This window comes from Ylistrum balloti, unplaced genomic scaffold (genome assembly GCF_031769215.1).
Source record: "Ylistrum balloti isolate Yb309-2 unplaced genomic scaffold, AGI_CSIRO_Ybal_v1 Utg372252, whole genome shotgun sequence".
Lineage (NCBI taxonomy): Eukaryota > Metazoa > Mollusca > Bivalvia > Pectinida > Pectinidae > Ylistrum > Ylistrum balloti.
In genome coordinates this window covers 1-27,052 of record NW_026783051.1, presented here as the reverse complement: position 1 = coordinate 27,052, position 27,052 = coordinate 1, and the positions used below count along the sequence as shown (strand labels likewise).

The 27,052-nt window shown below is 36.5% G+C and overlaps 2 protein-coding genes across 2 annotated transcripts; both read left to right on the top strand.

Annotated features, from left to right (window-relative positions):
- Positions 1-6,755: 6,755 nt before the first annotated feature.
- LOC132564394 (uncharacterized) lies at positions 6,756-19,006 on the top strand. Its single transcript, XM_060229045.1, has 10 exons — positions 6,756-6,788; positions 7,194-7,242; positions 7,879-7,999; positions 8,417-8,490; positions 9,596-9,658; positions 10,574-13,270; positions 13,953-14,060; positions 14,936-15,007; positions 16,360-16,489; positions 18,952-19,006. Exons 1-10 carry the CDS (start codon positions 6,756-6,758, stop codon positions 19,004-19,006), a joined length of 3,402 nt encoding a protein of 1,133 aa, XP_060085028.1.
- Positions 19,007-25,842: 6,836 nt separating this feature from the next.
- LOC132564393 (uncharacterized) lies at positions 25,843-26,908 on the top strand (the record flags this gene model as incomplete). The annotated part of the gene is made up of 1 exon (XM_060229044.1): positions 25,843-26,908. A coding segment is annotated over exon 1 (1,066 nt), but the record flags the coding sequence as incomplete, so codon positions are not given.
- Between the last annotated feature and the right edge of the window lie 144 nt (positions 26,909-27,052).

Sequence of the window (27,052 nt, the reverse complement as noted above, 5' to 3'; positions counted from 1 at the left end):
AACACAAGATGTTTTAACAACAAATTTGTTTTTATTTAAACTAGGATTAGTAAATAATCCAATTTGTAGTTTATGTAACCTAGAAAGAGAGACTATAATTAGTATTTTATTGGAATGCAGAGAAAAACAGAGATTTTTTCAAAGTGTGGAGACACTGTTTAAAGCACTGTATATCCCCTTTCAGTATTTTTAAATAATAGATGTTCAACAATAAACAGACCAGACAATGAGATATTGATTATTATTAAGTTTTATATTTACAAAACAAGATGTTTACATAAAGTTTTAAGTACATAAGCTTTAATTAATACAATTAAAGACCATTACATTTTTCCAAAACACATTACCAATAGTAAAGGTGAAGGTGCACAGCTGAAATGTAAAAATGAATGAAGTAAATGGGGAAAACTTAAATAGTTAATCTTCTTTACTTGTTCTATTTCAACCTAGTGTGACAATTTCTGTTATCATTAATCTATGTATTGAAATATTTACATATTATCTATGTGTAGTACAATGTATATATGAATATGATTATTTGTCCCATCTTGAGCTTCTGCAGTTTATCCTATACCATATTATTAGTAATTGAAGCCAGAATACTTATTATTAAAATGGCTGTCTGATCTCCTGTCCATTCATCTCCCTTTCTCTCTCTTTCTCTCCCACTCTCCCTTACTTCCTCTCTTTCTGTTTTCTAGGGTTTTTTTTTCTGTCTCTCTTATGAAGTTGTAAGTTGTATATGTATGTGAGGGTGTGTGTGTGTATGTGTGTGTGAGGGTGTGTTGTGGTGTGTGTGTGGGGGGGGGATGTGTGTGGGGGATGTGGGTGTGTTTGTGTGTGTGTGTATGTGTGGTGTTGGTGTGTGTGTGTGTGTGTGTGTGTGTGTGTGTGTGTGTGTGTGTGAGGGTTTGGTGTGTGATGTGTGGTGGTGGTATGTGTGTGTTGTGTGTATGTGAGGGTGTGGTCGTTGTGTGTGTGTGATATGTGTGTGTGTGCGCGCGCGCGCGTGTGTGTGTGTGTGAGGGTATGGTGTGTGTGTGTTGTGGTGTGTGTTGTGTGTGTATGTGGGGGTGTAATGTGTGTACGTGTGTTGTGTATGTGATGTGTGTGTAGGTGTGTGTATATGTGTGTTGTGTGTGTGTGCGTGGGTGTGTGTGTGTTTGTGCTGCTAACATGCCGAGGTAACTCATTGAACTACACACCCACGTACCGAGGTAAGGGAAACTACCGAGGTACTTTTCTCCATTACCTCGCCAACTACTTCGGGAGTTCGTCTTGAACACGCTCGCTAAATTTCGTGACTACCTCCCTACAACGGTGAAATGTTTGTGCGCGTGTGACGGTTACATGGGATCAACTTTTTCTTTTCAAACACACACGACACCGAACACCACACAGGTAGCAGTACACAGTTTCTCGGTGTGGCCATGGGTGATTTTTTTGCTCATTAGATTACCCCATTATAAAGGTTTTAATTAAAAATGAAAAAAAAAATCCTTGCTAAAATTGGTCCTGTCATGTTAAAGTGGACAATGTGGGGTTTCATTTTTTTTCAGGATAATATTTTAGCTTTGTGTTGGAGATTACTATTTGGGCAGTCTCGAATCTGTGTCTACGCACCAAAAACTAGCTTTACAGGAAGTGAAATTTTCATAGTGTTTACATGTGGTCATGTTATGAAGAATTTCCGAGTTGGAATTTGCTGAAATGTAAGTGCTTTGTTACCACGACAGTGTTGTTGATTGTAAGATAGGTGATTAGAATTAAATTTCTCCTAGAAAGTTGTAGTGTTGGATTGGAATTAGCAGTATTTTTGCATTTTTAGCATTTTTTCAGTAGGTAACCATGACAATCAAATGTCAGAAATCAGAGGAATTTTTTTTTTTACACAAATTTCATCTCTCTACTGTTAATGTAATTGTTATACAGTTTATAAATATATATACATGTAATGATGTATTTTTCATAACCAATCTGCTATACCTGTATATCTCAAACATGACAAATAATTTCAGGAAAAATGCAAATTAACTGTTTACTGCTACCTTATAGCACATTAAAAAAAATTAATCTATTTAAAATGTGCTTTACTATGTTTAATTAAGTTTAATCCTTTCCATAATTGCTATAAATACATAAAAAACACACTGAAACTTGTTCATAATGATTTTATTTTAATTTCATCAGGGGTGCATAAAGGGAGGTAATTTGGGTGCTCTTGTGGGTGAGAATTTCAGCTGTTTTCAAAAGGCTTGGTATCAGTTTGAAAACTGTTCTACAGTAGGTAACAGGTATGAAATAAGTCAGTAACAACCTTAGAATGTATTTAGACTGCATTATAGGGCAATTCCAATAGTTTAAGGTGTGGTATCCATAGTAACTAAGAAGGAAAGTATGAGTTTTTGAATTTTGGATAAATTCTCTGTTTTGATGATTTTTACTCAATAATGTGTGTGTATTTCTCATAGATTGGGCATACAATCATGTTAATATTGTCATAAAATTACATTTCCATAGTTACTGCTGTAAAAAAGACTATTTTTCGAACAATATTGCAATGTAATAGGGTTTCTAATATTACACTTGAAGAAGGGTGGGGGGCAGTAAGCATAGGTGTTTGTGATGTCATACACATGACATTTAAGAATATCTTATGTCATATCACTGTTAATTACTTTCGAGAAATGTGTCAGATGCTAATTTTAAGTTTTTGTTGGATTTCTAGCCTTCACTATGACATCACAGTGCATTGGTGAAGCCATCATTAGCAATTGATGACGTCATAGTACTGATGACATCAGCTGTTACCATGACGTCATAACATAAGACTTTATATATGTAGTATCAATCTGCTTTTCAGTTATCTAAATTCACAGAAGCACAAACTACTTGATTCAGTTTCAATTGCAACTTTATTCAAGTAAATTTAAGACTTATTGAGGTTTTAATTTTTCAAATTACCTCCCTTTCTTCCTAATTTGAGAGCAGAATTGGTCAAAACACACCATGCGGGAAAATCCATATTACTCGATAGCTATTCAAGATACACAGTAAAGCGATATATTGTTTTGTTCGTGTGATCATTTTCTAGACACTCAGAGGGATTTTAATGAAATTAAAAAAACTAATTGTGATGTATAAGGTAGCAGTACACAGTTTCTCGGTGTGGCCATGGGTGATTTTTTTGCTCATTAGATTACCCCATTATAAAGGTTTTAATTAAAAATGAAAAAAAAAATCCTTGCTAAAATTGGTCCTGTCATGTTAAAGTGGACAATGTGGGGTTTCATTTTTTTCAGGATAATATTTTAGCTTTGTGTTGGAGATTACTATTTGGGCAGTCTCGAATCTGTGTCTACGCACCAAAAACTAGCTTTACAGGAAGTGAAATTTTCATAGTGTTTACATGTGGTCATGTTATGAAGAATTTCCGAGTTGGAATTTGCTGAAATGTAAGTACTTTGTTACCACGACAGTGTTGTTGATTGTAAGATAGGTGATTAGAATTAAATTTCTCCTAGAAAGTTGTAGTGTTGGATTGGAATTAGCAGTATTTTTGCATTTTTAGCATTTTTTCAGTAGGTAACCATGACAATCAAATGTCAGAAATCAGAGGAATTTTTTTTTTTACACAAATTTCATCTCTCTACTGTTAATGTAATTGTTATACGGTTTATAAATATATATACATGTAATGATGTATTTTTCATAACCAATCTGCTATACCTGTATATCTCAAACATGACAAATAATTTCAGGAAAAATGCAAATTAACTGTTTACTGCTACCACACTACGTTCGGAATGCGCGCGCAATTGCGCACGCGATTCGGAAGTCGTCGGAACTTATCCCGACATTGTACGGAAAAGGCGCCAGCACGAGGTGACGGTCCTCAGAAGTGTCCAGCGAGGTAAGATTTGGGTTTTGGGTTTATGCAGGTTATGGAGGCAAAGAAAGCTGCAGGTTATATTGTTACACGACATTATAAGAATTACGATCAATGTATTTGCTACTGCCTGTTTCACTCACTGGATTTTAATAACACGTTCAGGGCTGATACCCAGGAATTCTTCGTTGACGTATTTTCTACAAAGCATCTGTTGAAATTAGCAGAATTTATTGCACGTTTAAACATAGAGGCACGGTTGGTGAATATTGTGCATGATATGCCATTACATAGCCAGACTTGTGGTATGTATTGACGGCCATTTATATATATAATTAGATATTCAAGTTGAAGCAAATGTGATCGACGGGTGTCACTTACACTTAAAAGTCAACTCGTCTATGTTTCAGGTAGGCCCAAAATGAATGACAACAACTTTAATGTCAGCATTTTAAGCAAGTTTGTGTATGTTTCAAAAATTACAGCAAATGGGCAACCCAAAATTTGAATATAGATATAGTGACAATAAAACCTTAATATAATAGGCCTAGTGAGTATTTAGCTTCATCAGCACTGTGGTTGTGTCTTGTATGTGTCACTTGCTACAGGTGACTGGTCATTGGAAACTCAACTCAGCAACTAAAATTCCACTGACTATTATGGGAAACGTTTTAGTGGATAGGTTAACGTTGGCAGTGATTTTTTGGGGTACATTTGGGGCCGAATAAATGCCCCTCCCCCTAGAGAAATCTTGTTACATTTTATCAATTTCATGTTCATATTTTCCCAATCAGAAAATATAAAAAAATGTCCCTGTTCAATTTGAAGAAATTTTGATTAAAAAACCAAGGAAAATGGCCCTATAAACATCTTATTCATTTGAAGCTAACTACATAAGTGTAAAACAAATATCTGTTCATGGTATTTTTCCATTTCAAAAGAAATGTTTTCCCAACATGTTTTCCCAAAAAAGGTGCCAGAAAATAAGAAAATCACTGGTTGGTGAGTATTTTACTAGTGTAACAGGAAAGAGAAAAGTGTGCCTCCCAGGAGTTGAAAAGGTACTTGTCAGGCCCACCACTGAGCTATAAAAGCTAGGGCGACCTAAGAAAAAAGGAGCCATCAGAGATTTTTTTTATTTACACATACATGGTGGCTGGTTGTTGAGCAGTTATTTGATTGAAATACATCACAAAATACTCGCCAACCTGTCCAAACACCTATGATGGAAAGAGAAAAGTGTGCCTCCAACCACTATCAAAATCCTAGACCTACTGTTATTGTCACTATGTATATGTACTGTAATAGGAAAGAGAATAGTGTGCCTCCACCAGGAGTCGAACACTCACCCTTACCAGTCGGACGCTCTACCACTGAGCTAAGGGAAATCTCCCCTAGCCCGAAGCTAGAAGGCGACCTTCCTATGTACAATTAAACCCTGCCACACTACTCCCCCCTTTTAAATGTGTTTGCCCTCAAACACCACAATCCAGGTTGGGAGGGTGTCCGACACCATTTGTAACTGGAAACAGAAAAGTGTGCCTCCACCAGGAGTCAAACCCTTGATCTCCAGGTTACTTGTCACAGTAGTCGGACGCTCTACCACTGAGCTAAAGGGAAGTTCCCCCTAGCTCAAAGCTAGAAGGCGACCTAAGGAACGAGGAAAGGAGCCATCAGAGATTTTTTTTATTTACACATACATGGGTGGCTAGTAATATGTTGTTGAGCAGTTATTTGATTGAAATACATCACAAAATACTCGCCAACCTGTCCACGAACACCTATGATGGTCCGGCTAGTAACCTGGAGATTGGACAATGGTAATACAAACATTAATAACTCAAGCCCCGAACTTGAATTGGTCAGCTCCAACCACTATCAAAATCCTAGACCTACTGTTATTGTCACTATGTATATGTACTGTAATAGGAAAGAGAATAGTGTGCCTCCACCAGGAGTCGAACACTCAATCTCCAGGTTACCAGTCGGACGCTCTACCACTGAGCTAAGGGAAATCTCCCCTAGCCCGAAGCTAGAAGGCGACCTAAATCCTATGTACAATTAAACCCTGCCACACTACTCCCCCCTTTTAAATGTGTTTGCCCTCAAACACCACAATCCAGGTCTAGCTCCCTATCATTTCAGGGAGGGTGTCCGACACCATTTGTAACAGGAAAGAGAAAAGTGTGCCTCCACCAGGAGTCAAACCCTTGATCTCCAGGTTACTAGTCTGACGCTCTACCACTGAGCTAAAGGGAAATTCCCCCTAGCTCAAAGCTAGAAGGCAACCTAAATCCTATATATATGTAAAATTAAAACTGAAAAAAAAATTAATCAATTAAATCTATTTCATTCACTAAAAGTAGGACTTAAAGTACATGTACATGCCTAGGCAAGCCTGGAATGCAGTGTTAAATGTTGAAAAAGCTAATTAATGTCAGTTTCTAGCTTCTTATAATTTCATGTCGCCATTGGCATTTCCTGGCTACGATCACACATACAAGAACCACTTATATGTAAAGGTCAGTTGTCTCTAAGGATGTTTAACTTTGAGGAACAAACATCATATTATAAGGCTAAGAATACTTTTTTTTTTTTGACAGATTGATGCGCTTTTTATTTCATTGATTTTGTTTGCATTTTGTTTGACCATGGATGACAACATTCCTTTTGGTTTTATTGGTTTTCTTTCTGATTTTGAGTACTCCCAACTTTGTTCCTTTTGTTCTAACTTTGAGTTTGATGTCTTGGAAGTATTTCTTTGTGGTTTCAACTTTTTGATATTTTACGGTGCAGCTGGATTTTACGCCGCAATTTACTTTTGTTCTTTTCGTAATTTTAATGTGTTTGCTTATGAATTGGCATGATGGTTAAAGCATTGCAATGGTTTACTTTAAAGGTAAGATTAATCATATCAGGCACAGTAGTGAAATTAATAGTACTACCACAATTAGATAGTTGCTGAAGTATTATTTTACATTAAGGCTAAAGCTATTTATGATCAATAGAGATGAGGATTCCTCTCCAAATAGCTACGTGGGAACCAAACAGGTTACAACAAAGCATTTTACCACCTAATGTCAGCAAGTTTCATTAAAAGGTTTGGGTGCTGTTATTCCTAAGCTTGCTCTGGCTCTATTATTTTTATACCACATTACAAGAAAAGGATCATTTTAAAATGTTTTGGTGTCTAGGTCTCTATCAATGATGATTCACTCAAATTTCATCTCTATGTGCAAATGTATGAATGCATTTGTTCAGCTCAACAATTTCGGAAATTATAAATCTCTTGTTTTTCATTTAGATGGGGAGGAAAAGGAGAAAGACAAATCTCAAAAAGAAAAAGCAGAATGGTAAGTGCTTTTCTACATGTACGCTTGGTTTATAAATCACAGGTCCGCTGTATAGAACCCCCTGAAGAAAATGGGACCTAAATTAAAATACTTGTATTGTTTGTTTGACTCTGACCGACCATCCCAAAAATAAACTGCCAACTGGAAAAAAATTATTGGGTTTCTGCATGAGTACATATATATGTACCAGGAATGTTATATGGTATTGTATCACCATTTTAAACAAGTTTTGTTTAAAAATGAAATTATAAAATTATTTGTAGTAGCTACTCATAAATAATTACTTTTACATGATGAACTTTTCATACTTCATCCAAATGAAATATTTTTACTACCTTGGCTATATCAACCAAAGTAACAAGTTGCTGCAAGGTTGCATCTGTCAGAACCAAACAAAGATTATATTAAGGATTGCCTGACTGCAGATCTTTGCATATTTTAATAAAGCTAGCTGTTTTCTTTATGCCAAAGCACTCCTATTACTTAGATGTTATTTATGAATTCAATAACAAAATATTGATAATTAAAATAGTCAGATACAATAGTGTAAGAAGAAATTTGGATGTCATGTAATTGAAAACACGATAGAGTCTGTAATTGAAAACACGATAGAGTCTGGTGACATTTTTATTACAGATTTGCATGAGCCTAATGGTAATCTGGGTGGAATACTGATTAAGATAGATGGAGGCATCTGGTGGCCAGGGTATGTGGTTGATGGTTGCGAAACATTTCTTAATGAGGAAGAGGAGGTTAGGTAAGTTATAAATACTAAGTAAAGTGTTTATCACATTAATAATTATTGGGCCAATACATAATTATGTATGCTTCAGAGGTAACCCAACCATTTTGAGATTTTCAGTCTGACCCCAACATTTGTACTGCCATTTTCAAATGAAATCAAATGCACATGTGTTGTCAATAACACCGGACAAACCTGGCAGAGTAAACTATGTAAACAATCCAAATCTAAGACAGAAAAAACAAAAACAATTAATTTTGCAGAAGGGAATACCTGCCTATTGAAGAGGGTCATTAGAACCACCCTATCGACACCCGACCTTAGACCTAATTATTGCACAATAGTTTTCATTTTGCTTCTTTGTATTTTTTGCTTTTAACTGGAATTTTATACTGTATTTATAATCTATTTCATTATTCTTTTGCCTTGTAGCATTCCATTGACATGCAGTAATTGGTGTCCCATTCCACCATCTGCTGATGATACCAGAATTAAGAAGTCTCTAGGTAAATGAAACATACATTGTTGTTATGCATTGCATCATCATATTACAGGTAAAGGTACTGTATTATATAAATTAGGGCTGCTACAAGTAAAATGTTCTACTTTAACAAAAATTGTTAATATTTGTTTGCTATTCCATTATTTTGTCATTTCACATGACACATCTCTATCCACTGTGAGACGGTATCTTGGAGCAGAAACATTCCTCTTTTTTTATCGACTTTAAATGTGTGGTCATTGAGTCAATGGTGACTGCAGATATATATCTTAGTGACTGACAATTTATCAACGGCAAATACTGAATTTAATATTATGGAAGTAATTCTTTGAAAGAATTATATAATGCAATAATTGCAGTCCAACAGCTAATTTCAAACAATGCTGATCATCCTGGAAACAGAGCTGTAATGAAAATTTGCCAATTCATACAGGTGAACCAAAATTGATTATGCTATAGTTTTGTTCCCTGTCATAAATATAATACAGTATATAAATTGATTACATCTACTTCACTTTACTGTAACTTCAAAGCCTACCGATGGGGCTAGAGATAAATTAAGCAGACATTGTAGTGACTGTTTTCTGGATTAATTGCAATAAGGACTGCTAATCTACTGTTTAAGGATAATCCATTATTCTTAGCTGCCCTAAATATCATTTTCATGCTTTCAAGGAAGGAAGATGACTTAAGTTGGTAGACATGTTTACTACATGTGACCTAGTTTTACAGCAAAGTTTAAGTCTAAAAATAACAGATTTGGATATGGCTGCCGGTGGCCATCTTGAATTGCCACTTGTATTATATGTGCAAATGGCATCTAACAATTAAGAGTAAGAATTATTTATCATGAAACATTAAATGATATACATACATGTATTTCAAGCCACATTGAGGAGGTCACCAGTCTATTTCAGGCAAATTAGAGTATTTCTAATTCAATTTGAATTTTACAATGTACAGTAACATCAAACATCATAAAATATAAAAAGCTAGTTATTAGTTTTCTATGTTGTAATATATTGTTTAGTTAAATGTTGATTATGAAGGACCTCAACCAAATAGGTCAAAGCAGCTGAAATGTTTTATAATACATCTTAACCTTACAGGAAAACTGTCTGCAGAACACAAGAAGTCATATAAGCTGGACCTTATGAAGCTTCAAGGAAAAGGTAGGAATTTTTCCCCATGTACATTATGCATACTCCCTGTTCATGTTAGGAATCACAGAGTTTGTTGGGTTTAATTCCTCTTTGGCAAACTTTGAGCCCCCCCCCCCCCCTTGAACTGATAAAGACATGTTTTTATTGCCGTGTTTTTAAAAGATAAATTTCATTGCACCCGTCCTTGATCAATTGGTTCATTTTCTAATTGGGGTCAATTATCAATTTATATCTGAAATGCCAATGATTTGAACTTCCATGTTGCGTCCCCAAATTCTAAGCCATAGGCGACTGTTGAATACCCGATCAAATGTGAAAAGGTTTGGGGTCACCTGCCCAACCACATGGATTTTCTGTGGGGCCTTTGGTTTCCTCCCACATTAAGACTCCTGCACGCTATCATCCGGGCCAAGAGTGATTAATGTTAGTTAAGATATCTTGTTTCCTACTTGTTGTAAAATAAATAATATTTATAGTTAACAACTAATTAAAAGGCTTTGATTGCCTAAAATAATTATATCTCGACAACAAAATCAGAAGCTGGGAAGAAGCAGATAAGTTTGATGTACGATTAGTGGTAGTATAAATTGGTTGAAATTACATTAATTAATGGTCAGAATTGATTGTTTGTAAATCAACATCAGTTTTGCTCATATTCTTAACAAATTTGAAAATGATGCAAAAATGTTGCAAAAAACACATTCCATGTATTAATGGTTCTAACTATTACTAACGATGATTTTTATGCCACAAAACTCTCATTTATATTTATCACACTTACATTCATAATTACACAAATAGCTGTTATATTGTTCTAAGATAAAGTACTGCCTATGCCAGCTATATATTACTTAAGAGACACTAATTTGATATTAAACTTAAAAATTGTACAAATATAAGATCAGGACCTTGTTACAAATACAGGGTCATCAGACATGCAGTCTTCAGACATGGGCCAATCATCAGACATGCAGTCTTCAAAGATGGGCCAATCATCACACATGCAGTCACCAGACATGGGCCAATCATCAGACATGCAGTCTTCAGACATGGGCCAATCATCACACATCCAGCCTTCAGACATGGGCCAATCATCACACATCCAGCCTTCAGTCAGCCTTCCGTCAGTCAGACAGCCTTCAGGCATGCAGTCACCAGACATGGGCCAATCATTAGACATGCAGTCCTCAGACATGGACCAATCATCAGACATTCAGTCTTTAGACATGGGCCAATCATTAGACATACAGTCCTCAGACATGGGCCAATCATCAGACATGCAGTCTTCAGACATGGGCCAATCATCACACATCCAGCCTTCAGACATAGGCCAATCATCACACATCCAGCCTTCAGTCAGCCTTCAGTCAGTCAGACAGCCTTCAGAAATGCAGTCTTCAGACATGGGCCAATCATCACTCATCCAATTATTAGACATGGGCCAATCATCACTCATCCAATCATCAGACATGGACCAATCATCACTCATCCAATCATCAGACATGGGCCAATCATCACTCATCCAATCATCAGACATGGACCAATCATCACTCATCCAATCATCAGACATGGACCAATCATCAGCCAGATGCCAGCCTTCAGCCAGCCTTCAGTCAGTCAGGCAGCCTTCAGACATGGGTCAGCCTTCGGGCATTCAGCAATCAGTCATGGCGAAGGCTTCAGTCAGCCAGCTCTTAGACATAGATCAGCTTTCAGATATAGACCAACTTTCAGACATGTACCAGCCTTCAGACATGGAATTTAACGATTGGGAAGATTTTGATGCTGATCCAGATTTTGTGCCAAAATCAGATTTGGAGGATGATTCAGAGGATGAAAAAATGTCAGAAATATTTCCAGAATTAATGTGGGATAACACTGAGGTTGAAAGATTGTCTGATTCGAAATGCAGTGTATTACAAGTGCAAATATCTAAAAATCAGGATGGTGTTCGGTTTTGGGATAAGAAGCATTTCTGTTTATATTGCCATGAAGGTTATACAAACATTACAAAACACTATTTAGGCCCCCACAAGAATGAAATGGAAGTCCAACGAATTTTATCCCATCCATTAAAGTCTGAGGGAAGAAGGCTAGGCTTATTGAAACTTCGAAATAGTGGGGACTATCATCACAACACTGATGTTTTGAAAAGTGGAAGTGGAATATTTGTAACGTGGACAAGGAATGAAGATAACACACTTTCACCACATGACTATTTGCCATGTGAGGATTGTCTTGGTTTTTTTCTTAAATCAAACCTATGGAGACATAGAAAAGTGTGTCCACTTCGAAAGGATGCCACACACATACCAAGACTGAGGTCAGAAGCTAACCTTTTGCTACCTGCTGCTGCAGATGTGTGTGAAGCCATGCAGAAAGAGGTCATTGGCCGTATGAAAGCTGATGAAATTACACAAGTTGTCCGCAATGATGCCACCATAATTCGGCTAGGGGAGAAACTTTTCCAAAAGCATGGACACCTGCCTCATCTGTTTGTGTATGTAAGTCAGAAAATGAGGGAGTTGGGTCGGTTCTTAATCAGTGCACGGAAAGAGGATCCAGCAATAAACTCTCTTGCTGATGTTCTTTTGCCAGAAAAGTTTGCTACTGTTGTGAGATCAACTAAAAACCTTTGTGGCTACAGTTGTGATGACAACAAATACGCCAATCCATCGCTTGCTTTAAAGATTGGACATCTCTTAAAAAAATGTGCTATGATCCAGAAAGCGAATGCTTTGATGACAGAAGACACATCATTGGGATCCAAATCTGATGCTTTTCTGTCGTTGTGTGAAATGGAATGGACAGATTCTGTGTCAGGTATGGCCCTTCAGACCCTGAGCACAGCAAAGATGAATAAAGGACAGCTTTTGCCATTGACAGAGGACATCAAAAAAGTTCAGGATTACCTGAAAGAAAAAACTAGTGACCTGACAGAAAACCTGAAAATCAGCTTCTCCAAAGACACCTGGAATACTTTGAACCAAGTAACTTTGGCCCGTCTTGTTTTATTCAACAGGAGAAGAGGGGGTGAGGCAGAAAGGATCACCATGAAAGATTACCGCGAAAGACAGAAATCAGGGAGTTGTCTAAAAGACATTGAAGAATCATTAAGTCCAATGGAAAAAGTCCTTTGTTCTACCTTCGAAAGAGTAGAAATCCGTGGAAAAAGGGGACGTATTGTCCCAGTTTTGTTAACTGCTACCCTACAGAAAAGCATAGAGTGTCTTATGAAATACAGAGATGCAGCTGGTGTTCATCCGGATAACAAGTATGTTTTCCCAAGGTCTTCATTTGACTCGCTGAATCCAATCAGAAGTGCAGACAGCCTGAGACGTTTTGGTAGGGAAGCCAAACTGTCGGTACCTGAAAACCTTACTAGCACCCAGCTTCGAAAGCATGTTGCAACAGTAAGTCAGGTTTTGAACCTAACAAAAAATGACTTGGAAAATATTGCTGGATTTATGGGGCATGACATTGAAATCCATAGGTCATTCTACAGGTTACCACAGGAAACTTTGCAGGTTGCAAGAATGGGAAGGTTACTAACAGCATTTGACAGTGGAGATGTGGCCAGGTACAGTGGGAAATCAATCGAAGAAATTCCAGTTGATGAGGGTATGTACATAATTATATTGATTTATTACAACTCTGCAGGACTGAAACTTGTGTTGATGATTGATTATAATCAATGTCTAATCGAAAAGGCAACCCATTCCAGACGATCAGTTAAATGAGATGGGCGTTTTCAAAACCAGAAGTGCAAGTCTAGTAATCTGAAACAACAATCATTTCGGTGTTTTTTTTGTTGTATTCACATAATGACACTTACTTCTGTGTCCATGAAATGTCATTTGAATTGGGAATCTGTTTCTCATCAATACCTTTCTAGTTTTTGCACACTTTTTAGCTCGCAGAGATAGAGCCTGCAGAATTATCTTTGAATTTTTGGGGTAAAAACATATATTTTTGTACATGAGAGGTTAAAGTTTTTTGGTAATCCACCAGATGAAGTAGGGCCAGCATATTTCTAGTGTTTTATACACGTAGTCATGTACCTATAAAATTGTCACTAAATATATTTACCTTTGGTATACATGTATGGGAGAGAAAGGCAAACTCATCTACATATCCTAATTAAAAGACTTAATTGTCAATAATTGGCAATGTTCCTCAGATAATTTTTCTTGCATGAATTGATCTTTCTTATTGTAAAGGGTTGTAGGATTTGGAATATAATTGTTTAACCATGTAACTCTCATCATTGTCTTTATATGTGTTAGCTTAATCTATATTATAGACTTGGAGCTTGATGATCAACCTGAAGGTGGTGATGAACTTCCAATTGATAACGAAAATGATCAGTCTGAACCTAGTAATGATGACATGGAAAACGTTTCGCCTGATGGTAAGGAGTTTGTGGAAATTATATAAATAGTGATTTCGTAGTTTTTGTTGAATACATTTGTCAACTATTATTAGGTCAGTTATCTGATGTCCTGCTGCCTTCATGCTTCGTCCATAGTGGTTGCATACATTAGACATTTCACATAATTGGAACTCCTTCCAAAGAGGCTGTTTTTCAATGACCACAAGCTCTTAATTTCTTCAAAAATCCTTTAGTAGTTCCAGAATTGCTAGTACTAAAAACTCCAATTAGTAGATTTAAAGATATATAGTGCTTTATCAGAATTGTGAGTTTCGGTCCTGGTATGTCCCTTGTTGCCCCCTGGGGAGGGAGTACTGTGAATGTTAGTGAAGCATTTTAATAGTATCGCCTCTTACATAGTTAGAACTTTCGTCAATAAAATATCTTCTCCATGCATGTGAAATGGAACTCAAATACATTGCTTTTGAATTCATATTATTGATGAAATGTTTTTGAAATATGAGCAACAGTGCTGATATTAACATTTGCACCTTATGCCTTAATGGTTACATACTGTATCCACAGTACTCCATGCAGTCTCATTGCAATTAGCTTGTAACTTTTATCCATTATGGAGGTACAACATCTCTAATTTAAATACTGACCTTCCTGTTGCTAGGGGGTAACAATTTCAGTAAAAAAAGTTTCTGAGTTTATAACTACCAAGAACACGATTGCATACAAATGTTTTCCCAGACACTTCATTTCAAAAATATTCATTTACACATTACATTTTTAATTACCGCATCCCTGATAAATCTGCAGTGATTTATAGACATTCTTTGTAATAAAAAGAACAACATTTGTGTATGTGTAGCAATATATAGAAATTGCTCTATTGTTATATATTCCAGTGACACCTAATCCCAATCCCCAGCAGAACCACACTGTTAGAGTAGCGAGACCATGTCATTCCAATAGAAAAGGTACTGTATATGGAGTAGAAACAGATGGAGTCTTTGCTGTATTCGTGTTCTATTAGCTTCCCTCCTTTTTTATGGTCTTTTTGTTTATGAAAATACACTATCGAAAAAGATTTAAGGCCTGTTACATAGTAAATACTGGATATAAAGTTTTAAATAATTGTTGATTGTATAATTCCTAAATATGTTTGTAAACAACTTTTTTTATGTCTTAAGTGTTCCTCTGTCATGGTTATTTTGTCTTTTTAAAATTACCAAATCAACCACCCTTTTCATCAAAAACTGAAACATGGGTAAGTCATCTGTTTCCAAAAATGAAATCACAGCCACCTTATTAGATTGACTGTCAAAACAAAGAAAGTGTCAACACATTTTCATAATAAAAATTTAGCTAAAATGTACCTCAAATCATTGCAGATCTCATATGAATATTGTTTGTGAGATTTAAGCAATATCATAAATAAAATCTCCAGCTTGACAAAGGCCACCAATCTAGAGATCTCTAGCTTGCTATGAGCAAGGCATGTCATACTATTTCATTACCATTATAGCATACTGTATTCGACCCAATAGAAGTTTTCTAAAACTCCATAATATGATTTGATAGCCATTTGTCAAACAAAAATTAAAAAACAAAAACATTGTGACATCATAATAATGTCTGTGTTGTTTTATTTGCAATTCCCCAAACAGTTAATTTTGATGTAATCAATTATATCATTTTTTATTAAAGCATTAAACCTCTTAGATGAAGTCAAAATAATACTAGTATAAGCAATTTTGTAAACTTATTCCTGTATGTCCATTTCATGCTTCATTCTTTAACATTTGATCAAACTTTATACATTTATACAAAGGTCATATATGAGTATACATACTTAAGATTCTGTGGTGATTCAGGGTTTTAAAGTCAAGGTCACTGTTACTATATATAAAGAAAGTGATAACTAATTCTGTTGTTTCAAACTACATGTAAACACTTCTAAAAGTAAATTCTTCGACAGAATTTGATAAAACTTTATGGGAAGGTCAAGTATGAACATTTTTAAAATATTATTATAATTCATGGTCCCAAGGTCAAGCTAAGGCTACAGGTTACTGTTGCTATATTTAGAACAAAATCATGAAATAATGCATCCTGTCCACATTCAGTGTAAACATGGCATCAGGGGATTTATGTCTTCCAGACTTTAATTTTTTTTTTTTTTTTGGGGGGGGGGGGATGTCAAGAACAAAGCGATATTAAAGTGACTAATAACTTACCCTTAAGTCTTGTCTAAAATTGTTTTAGTTCAAGTGAAGTTACCTATGACATAGTGTCTATGACATCTTGAATTTGTACTTGTCATTTTCAGGCCAAGTGAAGCTAAACGTGACTCAACAGCAGTGCCTACAGCTGATTTTTCATGGAAATGTCCACCTTCGCAAGGAACTCAAAAGGAAAGAATGTGAAGAAGCTATTGCAGCACATAGCTGCCTTAAGGGGTTGGAATGGAAGAAAATAAAAAACACCATTCATAATTGGATAACAAGCAAAAAAATCAAAACCAAAAAAATGTTGAAACAACAGGAAAGGTAGGTCGCTATGTGGGCCCACAAAAGTTTAGAAGTTTTGAACAACTATCAAAGTATGTAATCACATTTTAGTCATTTCATTGAAATGATTTTATTTTTTTTGTACTTTGGTAAGTGTTATAATTCTTGTTATCATTGCGTCCATCAGTATGTTCATCAGCATTTTCGCCAAAGATTCTTTTCCTGTTTGATTCTTCTACACATACTTGTAGCTTCTACAGTATGAAGATTGGTAAATGCCCTAGGTGGCAATATCTTTTTTAATAACACTTTTATTGGATGAAAGAGGACCTGAGAAACAAGTACATTTTTCTTTAGCCTATTGCAAAGGTATTGCATCTGAATAAAGTATAGAAGTTGATTCGAATTAAACACCTGAGTGAGGGGAGGGGTGAGCAAACAAGGTGATACAAGTTTACATTGATGATGTAATGAGAGAAAGAGGTTATTATAGAAGCAATTAATTCAAGGGTCCTTCCCCAGGGTTGATGTTTTGTAATAGCCCTTATGAAGTATGTAGTTTCCGCATCTATGATACATGAGCCCTATCGGAACTACCTTGTCTGTCTGTCCATTTATATTTGGTTTGCATAGATTATTTAAAAGTGCACATGGTAATAGCCTATGGTTTGTAGATGTGCAGTAATCGTTTAATTTTTTCTTGGTAATCCAAAATGGTCACCAGGGCCTCACTTCCAATGTGGAACATTTTGGAATATAATTACTGTTCTAGTAAACCAATTCTGATTACACTTAAAAGTGATAAGAGTGATTCATAGGGCAATGGATTTAAATTGTAATTCAATTAGTTTAATGAAGGCTTCTAGTTGGTCAAAATCTACTTATTTTTTATGTAGATCAAATTTGCTTTGTAGAACTTATGATTTATGTCTAACATAGTCATAACAGTTTGGTTGCCATGTTAGCAAAAATGGAAGCCTCTTTCTAATTGGTCAATTTACACACCTGTATTTCTGAATTTAGAGTTGCAATTGGCTGGGGGCCTTTTTTTGATGAAGTACATCAGTTTTCTAGTTTTATTTTGTATGATTATATACAGTAAATCAGGTTGGCAATAAAGTCTGATATTTTTCAGAAATAACTGTATAATTCTTGATAATGGCATTTGGTGTGGGTAACTTGCCAAAGGAGGTGCCCATATTAGGTATAATTTTTTACCATAATTTTGTTATGCAGAAAATTCTGTTTCTCTTCAATTGCTACTTTATATGTGGTTTTGCAACTGAATCAGATACAGAATATTACATGAATATATTCAAAATAGCTATATGATAAAATAAAGATTGCTCTCCAAGTGGCCAAGCGTTAGATCAAAACTTTCTAGCACAACATGGCATTTTACTATCTTATGTTTAGGAATTTTATTGAAAAATTCTGGGAGCCTCCTTATTAAGAATGATGCAATGTTTTACAGACAATTTTATCTATGTTCATGTATCTCTTTTTATTTTATTTTTTTCTATCTGAAAATAAATGTTAACTCAAGTGAGTCAAGAAATTGCAATGTTTGTGACCTTATGGTCAAATTCTGTTTTTTTCTGTTGTCTTACTCATAATGTTTTCTCAATTTTGTAGTTGTGTTTTTCTCTATGAATATAACTTGTAGTTGTTAAACATAAATAAAAATTACTCGATAGTTTACATCCGCTTCTAATTTTCAATATTTTTGTAAAACAATCCTGAAATGGATCCATGGTAATTGGGTCATTTTAAACAGAATAAATAGCAACACAAATCACACTTTTTGCATGAAAGGTTTTTCATGAATATTGCAATAACATATAATTATTATCATATTTCCTGTTTTATTATTCTGTACTTGGTTTGTTCCAATGCTGTTATGTAAAGATGAGTAAATGTGTGTGCAGAACTACTAATTTAATGGTGGTGAATATTCCTAAACTGTTTCCTGTATTTTTACATACACACCATGATTTGGTTTAGTTGCTTTGCAGGTTCCAAACTTCATTATTGTCATGATTTTTTTGTTTTTATCAATAAAAACTTTACATCATGTCTTCTTAATTTTCTTTTTCATATTGACAGTAATTTTATATGGGGTCTATTCTTATTACTGAGTCACATTTGGAACTTCTGGTTGCAGTCAATTAATTTTGATTGGTAAAATTGTAATATATTCCTGGTGTTCCAGTCACCTCTTGTTTCCTGGAAAAAGTGATTAAGGGTCAAACATGATTTCACAAAAACACATTTAATCTCATGATTTGGTTCATTACACAGTAATTTGAAGTAATGAAATAATAGATGACCAAGTGTGAATATATTGCTGTCGGCATAGGTTTGTGTCTGCATGCTTTTTTTTATGTCATCTGACCTGATTGCTCTTCTAGAGTTCCACCGGTGGGATTCTGCTCGGACTTGTCAGAAATGCTGAGACGGTCCTGACAAAGTGTTGATGTTTATATAAGGGGTCTGTACGAAATTTGAAATATACACTCAAGTCTGTCAAAAGTGAAAATACCTCGGGAATATACACTCATGTCTGTCAAAAGTGTTAATACCTCGGTAATATACACTCATGTCTGTCAAAAGTGTAAATACCTCGGGAATATACACTCATGTCTGTCAAAAATGTAAATACCTCGGTAATATACACTTATGTCTGTCAAAAGTGTTAATACTGTACCTCGGGAATATACACTCACGTTTGTCAAAAGTGTTAATACCTCGGGAATATACACTCATTTGTCAAAAGTGTTAATACCTCGGTAATATACACTCATGTCTGTCAAAAGTGTTAATACTGTACCTCGGTAATATACGCTCGTGTCTGTCAAAAGTGTTAATACCTCGGTAATATACACTCATGTCTGTCAAAAGTGTTAATACCTCGGTAATATACACTCATGTCTGTCAAAAGTGTTAATACCTCGGTAATATACATTCAAGTCTGTCAAGTGTTAATACCTCGGTAATATACACTCATGTCTGTCAAAAGTGTTAATACCTCGGTAATATACACTCAAGTCTGTCAAGTGTTAATACCTCGGTAATATACACTCAAGTCTGTCAAAAGTGTAAATACCTCGGTAATATACACTCATGTCTGTCAAGTGTTAATACCTCGGTAATATACACTCAAGTCTGTCAAGTGTTAATACCTCGGTACTATACATTCAAGTCTGTCAAGTGTTAATACCTCGGTAATATACATTCAAGTCTGTCAAGTGTTAATACCTCGGTAATATACATTCAAGTCTGTCAAATGTGTTATCAGATCTTGATATTAATTAAAAGTCCTAGATATCTTTGATTACCTCAGTACTCCATATACTATATATAGCAGAAAGCTTTCATATATTTTTAAAAAAAAGGTAACACATTGAATTTTGCAAAATAACGGCCATTGTATCTTTATAGTTATGGCAGGGTTCCCTCACTTATTTGATGTCAGAATTCAAGGCCTTTTCAAGGCTTTTCCAAGGTCATAAAGAGAAATTCAAGGTAATCTACAATCCAAGGTTTTGGAATATATAACATTGCATGCAGCTTCTTACTGTTCTGCAAAGATGTACTATGTTGTAGTCAGATTCAACAAATAAATACATGTATTACTTATATTTGGTTAATCCAAATGAGTCATGTTGGCTCTTTTACACCAGGCTAGTATATCCTTTGTTTGATTATTGTTGGTGCAAATAATTTTCATCAACTGAATCAAATAATCAAAACTATAAATTATGAAATTCAGGCTTTTTTCTTCTTTTTTTTTTATGATATTTCACAAAGTTTTCCCAACCAGGAAATTTGTTTTCTATTTTCCTGGCTTTTTCAAGTTTTCAAGGTTGTGTGGGAACCCTTTTATGGATCAAATTCCATCAATAAGTCTAGTTTAAATATTGTGTTGGTTTTTACCATTATTTTTCATTAATAGAACCTGGCGACTTTAACTATAATTTGCAATTATGAGCTATATTTTTATCCCTACCTCGGCGAGATAGATGAGTTTTGTTACGGAGTGTTAATATATTCTATATCTACCAATACCTCTGTAGTATTGTAGACTGTTGTAAATACCTCTATAACAGTGCGTAGTGTTGATGACTTTTATGACGTACTGGATTCTCTTTTTATCGTATTGAAATGATTTTTACCAATCACAAAGCATAGCCTTCGATGCCGTGTGGCACAGTGGGTGATTTAAGTAACGGAAAGTAATGACCTCGCTATGTAAGTGTAAATGTATGTACCTCTTCATGTTTGTCGCACGGGTAGGTGTGTGTATGTGTGTGTGTGTATTTTTTAGTATATTCATTAAGTCCGTGGTGTAAAGTAAAAGAGTGGAAACAATGTAAATATCTATATTTAGTCCGTGGTGTAAAGTAAGAGAGTGAAAACAATGTAAATATCTATATTTAGTCCGTAGTGTAAAGTAAGAGAGTGAAAACAATGTAAATATCTATATTTAGTCCGTAGTGTAAAGAAAGAGAGTGAAAACAATGTAAATATCTACAACTGTATATTTAGTCCGTGGTGTAAAGTTAACAATGTACATGTTTTGTATGTAACACGTAATGTATTGTTATATAACATATGCTTCTTTGAATAAAATGATTGTTTAAAAAAAAAAAAAAACATGAATACAAATACCCAATCGATTACCGACCTAACAATTTAGAAATTTGTTGTGAATTTCATTTGACAAATATATTTTCTCTGTGATATATCGGTATCCATTTGATTGTGGACAGATGAAGTTAAGTATGTACTTTTCGAATCATTCACCCCTTAGATCTGTTCAGCGTCGTCGACAAAACCACTTCATTTACACACAGGTATTACGTGTCTTTAAAACATTCAATAAAAAGTCAATCTTCCAAATAAAAAAAAAAAAAAAAAAGTATACCTTCATGCTAAATTAGAAACTTTAATGCTAGAGTAATACCGTTGTATATTAGCATAAATGTTACGTGGTTAGCATTAATGTATTCACTTAAGCATAATTTTGGGGGTTAGGGTTAGGGTTAGGGTAGCATATAAGGCGGAAAATGTCAGGTCAAACACTTTGTTTTATCGACACAATGACGAGAAGGCGAGGATATACAACGATACGGAAGGTATGTTTTCACAAGTTTTTTTAATCTATCAAATTATAACAAAAATATGATATGCATACCCTCCTGTTGTAAAAAGAAGGCAATGAACATAAATATTCGTAATATAATCAGTTTCAAAATTCTTTCAGAAGGTGACACGCAGTGAGCCTCCTCCGGACCCTCCTTTGGAAGATGGAGCCATTGATAACATCTCCGATGACAGCACTGACCAATACATGTCTGCAGTGAATAGTCAGTCTTTGCGTCAAGTAGAAAGTCAGTCTAACGTCGAAAAGACAACAGAGGAGATGCAGCCAGATAGCCCCTATCCACGGCATCCATTAATTGATACAACCCTTGATCACAATACAGATAGTCCGTCTTTGCGAGAGGTCGATAGTCAGTCTACCTTCCAGAACACAACAGAGATGCAGCCAGTTAGCCTCTCTCAAAGGGATCTATTCACTGATACAACCCTCGATCAAAGTACAGATAGTCCGTCTTTTGCACAAGTCGACAGTCATTCTATCGTCGAGAACACAACAGAGCAGATGCAGCCAGATAGCCCCTCTCCACAGGATCTATTCATTGATACAACCCTTGATTATAGTACAGACGACAGCATGGGCACATTTGTGGTAGGTTGGAATATTAAATTAAAAAAAATATATAATATTTATGTACCCCATAATAAATACAATATATGTTGGTCGGTCAACCACACGAGGCTTGATAATGAATATCTCATCTTCAAGAAACATTTCCTATTCAGATTTATGTCACTTCTGCAAAACTTAATACAACCCTACTTTATAATTTGATATGCATTCATTTTAGGTTGGGGACATTAGTCAGCTCAGTTCTGAAGGCTTTCCGGTTTGATTGAAAAAGAGAAGGTTTCATCTAGGAAAAGGAAAAGGGACGATTCGGTAAGTCTACACATAACTATTATGATATTGGGTTAGTTAGTTACATAAGTAAACATTGAATTCAAAACATTTGGAGCTTGACATTTAAGTATTTTAAAAGTAAGAATTGCCTTTCTGAATTCATAAAAATCAGATATTATCAGCCACCTAAGTCTGTTAAAAGCATAAATACAAATTAAACTTTGTTTAATGTAATTTATGAATGTTCCGCAAGAGATTTTTAATTTTAATTAAAATTAATTATATAAGAATGTTACGGAAATGATTATTATTACATAAAACAGATTGAGAGGAGGTGATTGGTAGAGGGAGCACAGTTTCGTATCTATTTTTCGATATAAGTACAGGTTCACTGGACTCAGAGGTCAGAGGCTGCTGATAAGATGGATGAGCAAGGTCTATACATGTTACATAATTATTAGTTTTGCTGTTTAATAGCTACGCTAAAAGTTTATCTCTTTATTATTGGGTGTACTTGTATATGCCTTCATGTTCGTTCTTTCGACATGTCGACCGTGCTGATCATTGGACACAGTTTTGTGAAACGCCTTGACCGCGCACTCGAGGGTTTATGGGCGAATCTCGGGTTTCATAACAGCCCCATGGATATTGTTGTGTCTTGTGTTGGTAAAAGTGGTGGTAAACTGCCCGATGTTTACACTCGTGACGTATCAGATATGTTGTTGGAACAATGTCCCGATTTAGTTTTACTACAAATTGGAGGCAATGATTTGGACTGTTTACGTTTTGCTGATGTCAAGGACTCTCTTGTGATAGATTTGTTGTCGGTGGTTGAGTGGTTAATCTCAGGATTATCAGTGACGAAAGTTGGCGTTTTACAACTGTTTTACCGATAGCATACGAGACATGTGCCAGTCCGACAGTACAATGCCGCAGTGGATTCGATAAATCTTGATTTAAAGTCAAAGTGTAAGGTCGTGGACAAATGTTTTTTCTGGCGCCATAAGGGATTGAAAGATGGCGTCTTCCCTCATCTATCTGGGGACGGAGTTCATTTGAATACGTCAGGGATGCATAGGTATCTCCTCTCGGTCAGAGGAGCGGTTCTGTATGGCTTACGTGCAGCAAGTGGGCGTGTCTAAGTTCCATATACGGTAAGCTTTTGAATATTAATTTCTTTCTTGGTTTCTGTCGCTATACGCAGGCGCATTTCCATTGTTTACTTCCGCCCACGTCTCGTGGTTATGAAAGGCTCGGCGGTTGTGCCTATGTACCTTTCACTTTTCATGCCTCCTCCCCACCCACTACGGTTCGTGTTTCGTATTTCATTATCGTATTTTCTTTACATTCTTTCGATATGTTAGAAAATTGATTTCGCTTTATTTGGCTTTGTTTTCGCCACTTTTGCCAATCCTATATTCTTGTGTATGCTTTAAGGGAGGCTACTCGCATTCTTGTTTTTGTTTTTTAAGCGCTACTACTCCGTTCACACTTTCGTCTGTTTCGAGCCACTGCAAATTTTCTTACGCGGGTCATCCAGCAGATTAGTTTGCGTGTCGCTTTACGTTATTCTTACGAAAATAAAATAAAATAAAAAAAAAAAAAACTGCTTCCCAAACAGTACTGTCGACTCATGGAGTTTGTGTCTGTCTGGTTTTGTTCCCGGGGGTATGCCTGGGTTGCCCTGGGGGTATTCCCAGGTTGTACGTCTATTCTCGTTATCCCGGGGTATGCCTGGATTGTACTGGGGGAACTCCCAGTTGTTTATGCCTGGATTTGACCTGGGGGAATTCCCGGGTTTTTGTCTATTTTTGTTATCCGGTATCCGGGGGTAAGCCTGGATTGTTCTGGGGGAATTCCCAGTTTTGTGTTGTTGTGTTTTGATTTCATCCGGAGGTATGCCTGGGTTGTACTGGGGGAATTCCAGTTATCCGGGGGTATGCCAACAGACACAGTTAATGAGACAGCAACTGGGCATCAAGCATCCGCCAATGTGTCTATCCCTGACCTAGCTGCACAGCTGTTTAACTATATGAAAGAGGCAGGGTATACTATCAACCCTCCAGCAACTGCCAGTGCGACAGATATGGGCAGGGCGAGTCAGAACATTCAATTAGTATCAGTGCCAGCTCCAGCCGCCCCGTCCCACTTAATGTAAATATGGACTCCCAACTTTCACCCCAGTCTTTCCCGCACAGTGTTAGCTCCACCACCATCCCGGCAGCTGCAGCGGGATCCTCCAATCAACAGGCATCTCAGCCTGTGTTGTCGTCAGTATTCCTTACAGCTGGGTTAGGATCTGCCGACCAATCCCATCAGGGTCCACCCGGGGTACCATCCCATACCATCCCGGCAGCAGCAACAGGATTGGCAGATCAGCCACCAACACAACAAGTGCCGCAATCATCTGCCTTTACAGCCACAGGAACAGGGCATACCAGCCCACTCGTCGACAGGCCTGTGTCTTATACCAATCTTTTTCGGGATGTAGCTGGTGAGACCCCAAATGTTACTTGTATAAGCATTGCTCGTCCTCTTGATATGTTTGTAGATGTCAAACTCAAGTCTAAAATTTTCAATAATGAATATGTGGAATTAGGCTTATTGCTTAAACGGACACCCCATGAAAATGACACTTTGAAAGTTGAAGTACAAGGGCAGCAATTAGTGCTGAGTAAAAATAATAAAGGTTTTTCCTTTAAATCTATTGAACAGTGGATATCTTTTCATATCTTTGTGTCCATCTATGTCCAGGCTTATCCTCAGGCAGCTGTCAGCCTAATGAAGTATGCAGATATCGTACAAACACTCAACAAGAGGTCGGGCATTGCTGCTGCTATGCATTATGATGCTAATTTTAGAATGTGGCATCAATTATATCCCAGTTCCCCTTGGCACCTACCCCATTCTGAGCTGTACATGGAGGCAACTGCTATTGGCCTTCGTGCTCTCTGCCCTCCACAGCCCTTTCAGGGTCAGAAGCCCAGCATGCGCACCAAGAAAGTGTGCTGGGCTTATGACAGGCATGGTAAGTGTGCCAAGGGCAGCAGGTGTAAATTCTGGCATGGGTGTGGGGTCTGCAGTGGCAGACATCAACAGAAAAACTGTCTTAACACCTCCAAACCTGACAGACAGCCAGCTGCTGGCTCCGGTAACTCCCCAGCTCAACCAGGTAAACAGCAATGTCAACCTCCCCGAAAGTAGTTCCTTACCTACTCCAATCAGGGTTCCTAAATTTCTGGAGTACCTACAGGGTTACCCCCCCTCAAAATTCGCCTTTTTAGAACAGGGTTTTATGTTCAGCTTTCATTTACAGTATGAAGGGCCTAGAATTTTTCGTGAGGCTAATAATCTGAAGTCGGCAGTAGAACAGATTGACATTTTAAAAAATAAAATCCAAAAAGAACTTGACAACAGTCGCTGTAGCGGTCCTTTTACTGAGCCACCATTCCCTAATTTACAAGTTTCTCCTTTAGGGTTGGTTCCCAAAAAAGAGCCAAATGAGTACAGAGTTATACATCATTTATCCTTTCCTGAGGGTTCTTCAATTAATGATGGTATTTCTCCGGAATATTCTACTGTCAGTTATCAAACAATTGATCATGCCATTCAGCTTATGAAAACATATGGGATAGGGTCGCTATTAGCTAAGACAGACACAGAGTCAGCTTTTCGGCTAATCCCCATTCATCCAGAGGATTATGAACTGTTAGGTTTTAAGATAGAGAGTCACTATTATTTTGATCGGGTTCTGCCCATGGGCTGTTCCATTTCTTGCAGGTTGTTTGAGGCCTTCAGCTCTGCTATTCATTGGATTTTAGAACACAAGTTTAACGTAGCAGGGGTAGTTCATGTTTTGGATGATTTTCTTTTTGTAGGCCCTCCTAATACTGAAAAATGTCTCACGGATCTAACAACTTTTTTACAATTTTGTTTTGATACTGCCATTCCAATCAAACAAAGCAAAACAGAGTTCCCCACAACCTGCCTCACTTTTCTAGGTATTGAGTTGGATAGCGTTGCTATGGTTGCTCGACTCCCCATGGATAAATTAGAGAAAATGCGGGATTGTGTGAAGTTGTTTTCTAGATGCCGCAAAGTCACTCTTAAGGAACTCCAGTCACTGATAGGCTTGCTTAACTTTGCTTGTAGGGTTGTTTTGCCAGGTCGCCCTTTTTTGCGTCGATTGATTGATCTAACTTGTGGCTTAACAAAACCACATCATCACAGGAGGCTGAGCAAAGAGGCTCGGGCTGATTTAGCCGCTTGGGGACTATTTTTGGACTATTTTAACGGCACATCCATGTTTTTATCTGATAAGTGGGAAACATCAGCACATTTACAGTTTTACACTGATGCGAGTAATGTGGGTTTTGGCGGATTTTTTTTAAACAGCCTGGATGTATGGGAATCTTTCCACATAACTGTTAAAGAATTTTTTGCTGTAGTTCTCGCGTTGGAAATTTGGGGCCCCTCCCTCTTGAACCGCTGTATCATCTTTCATT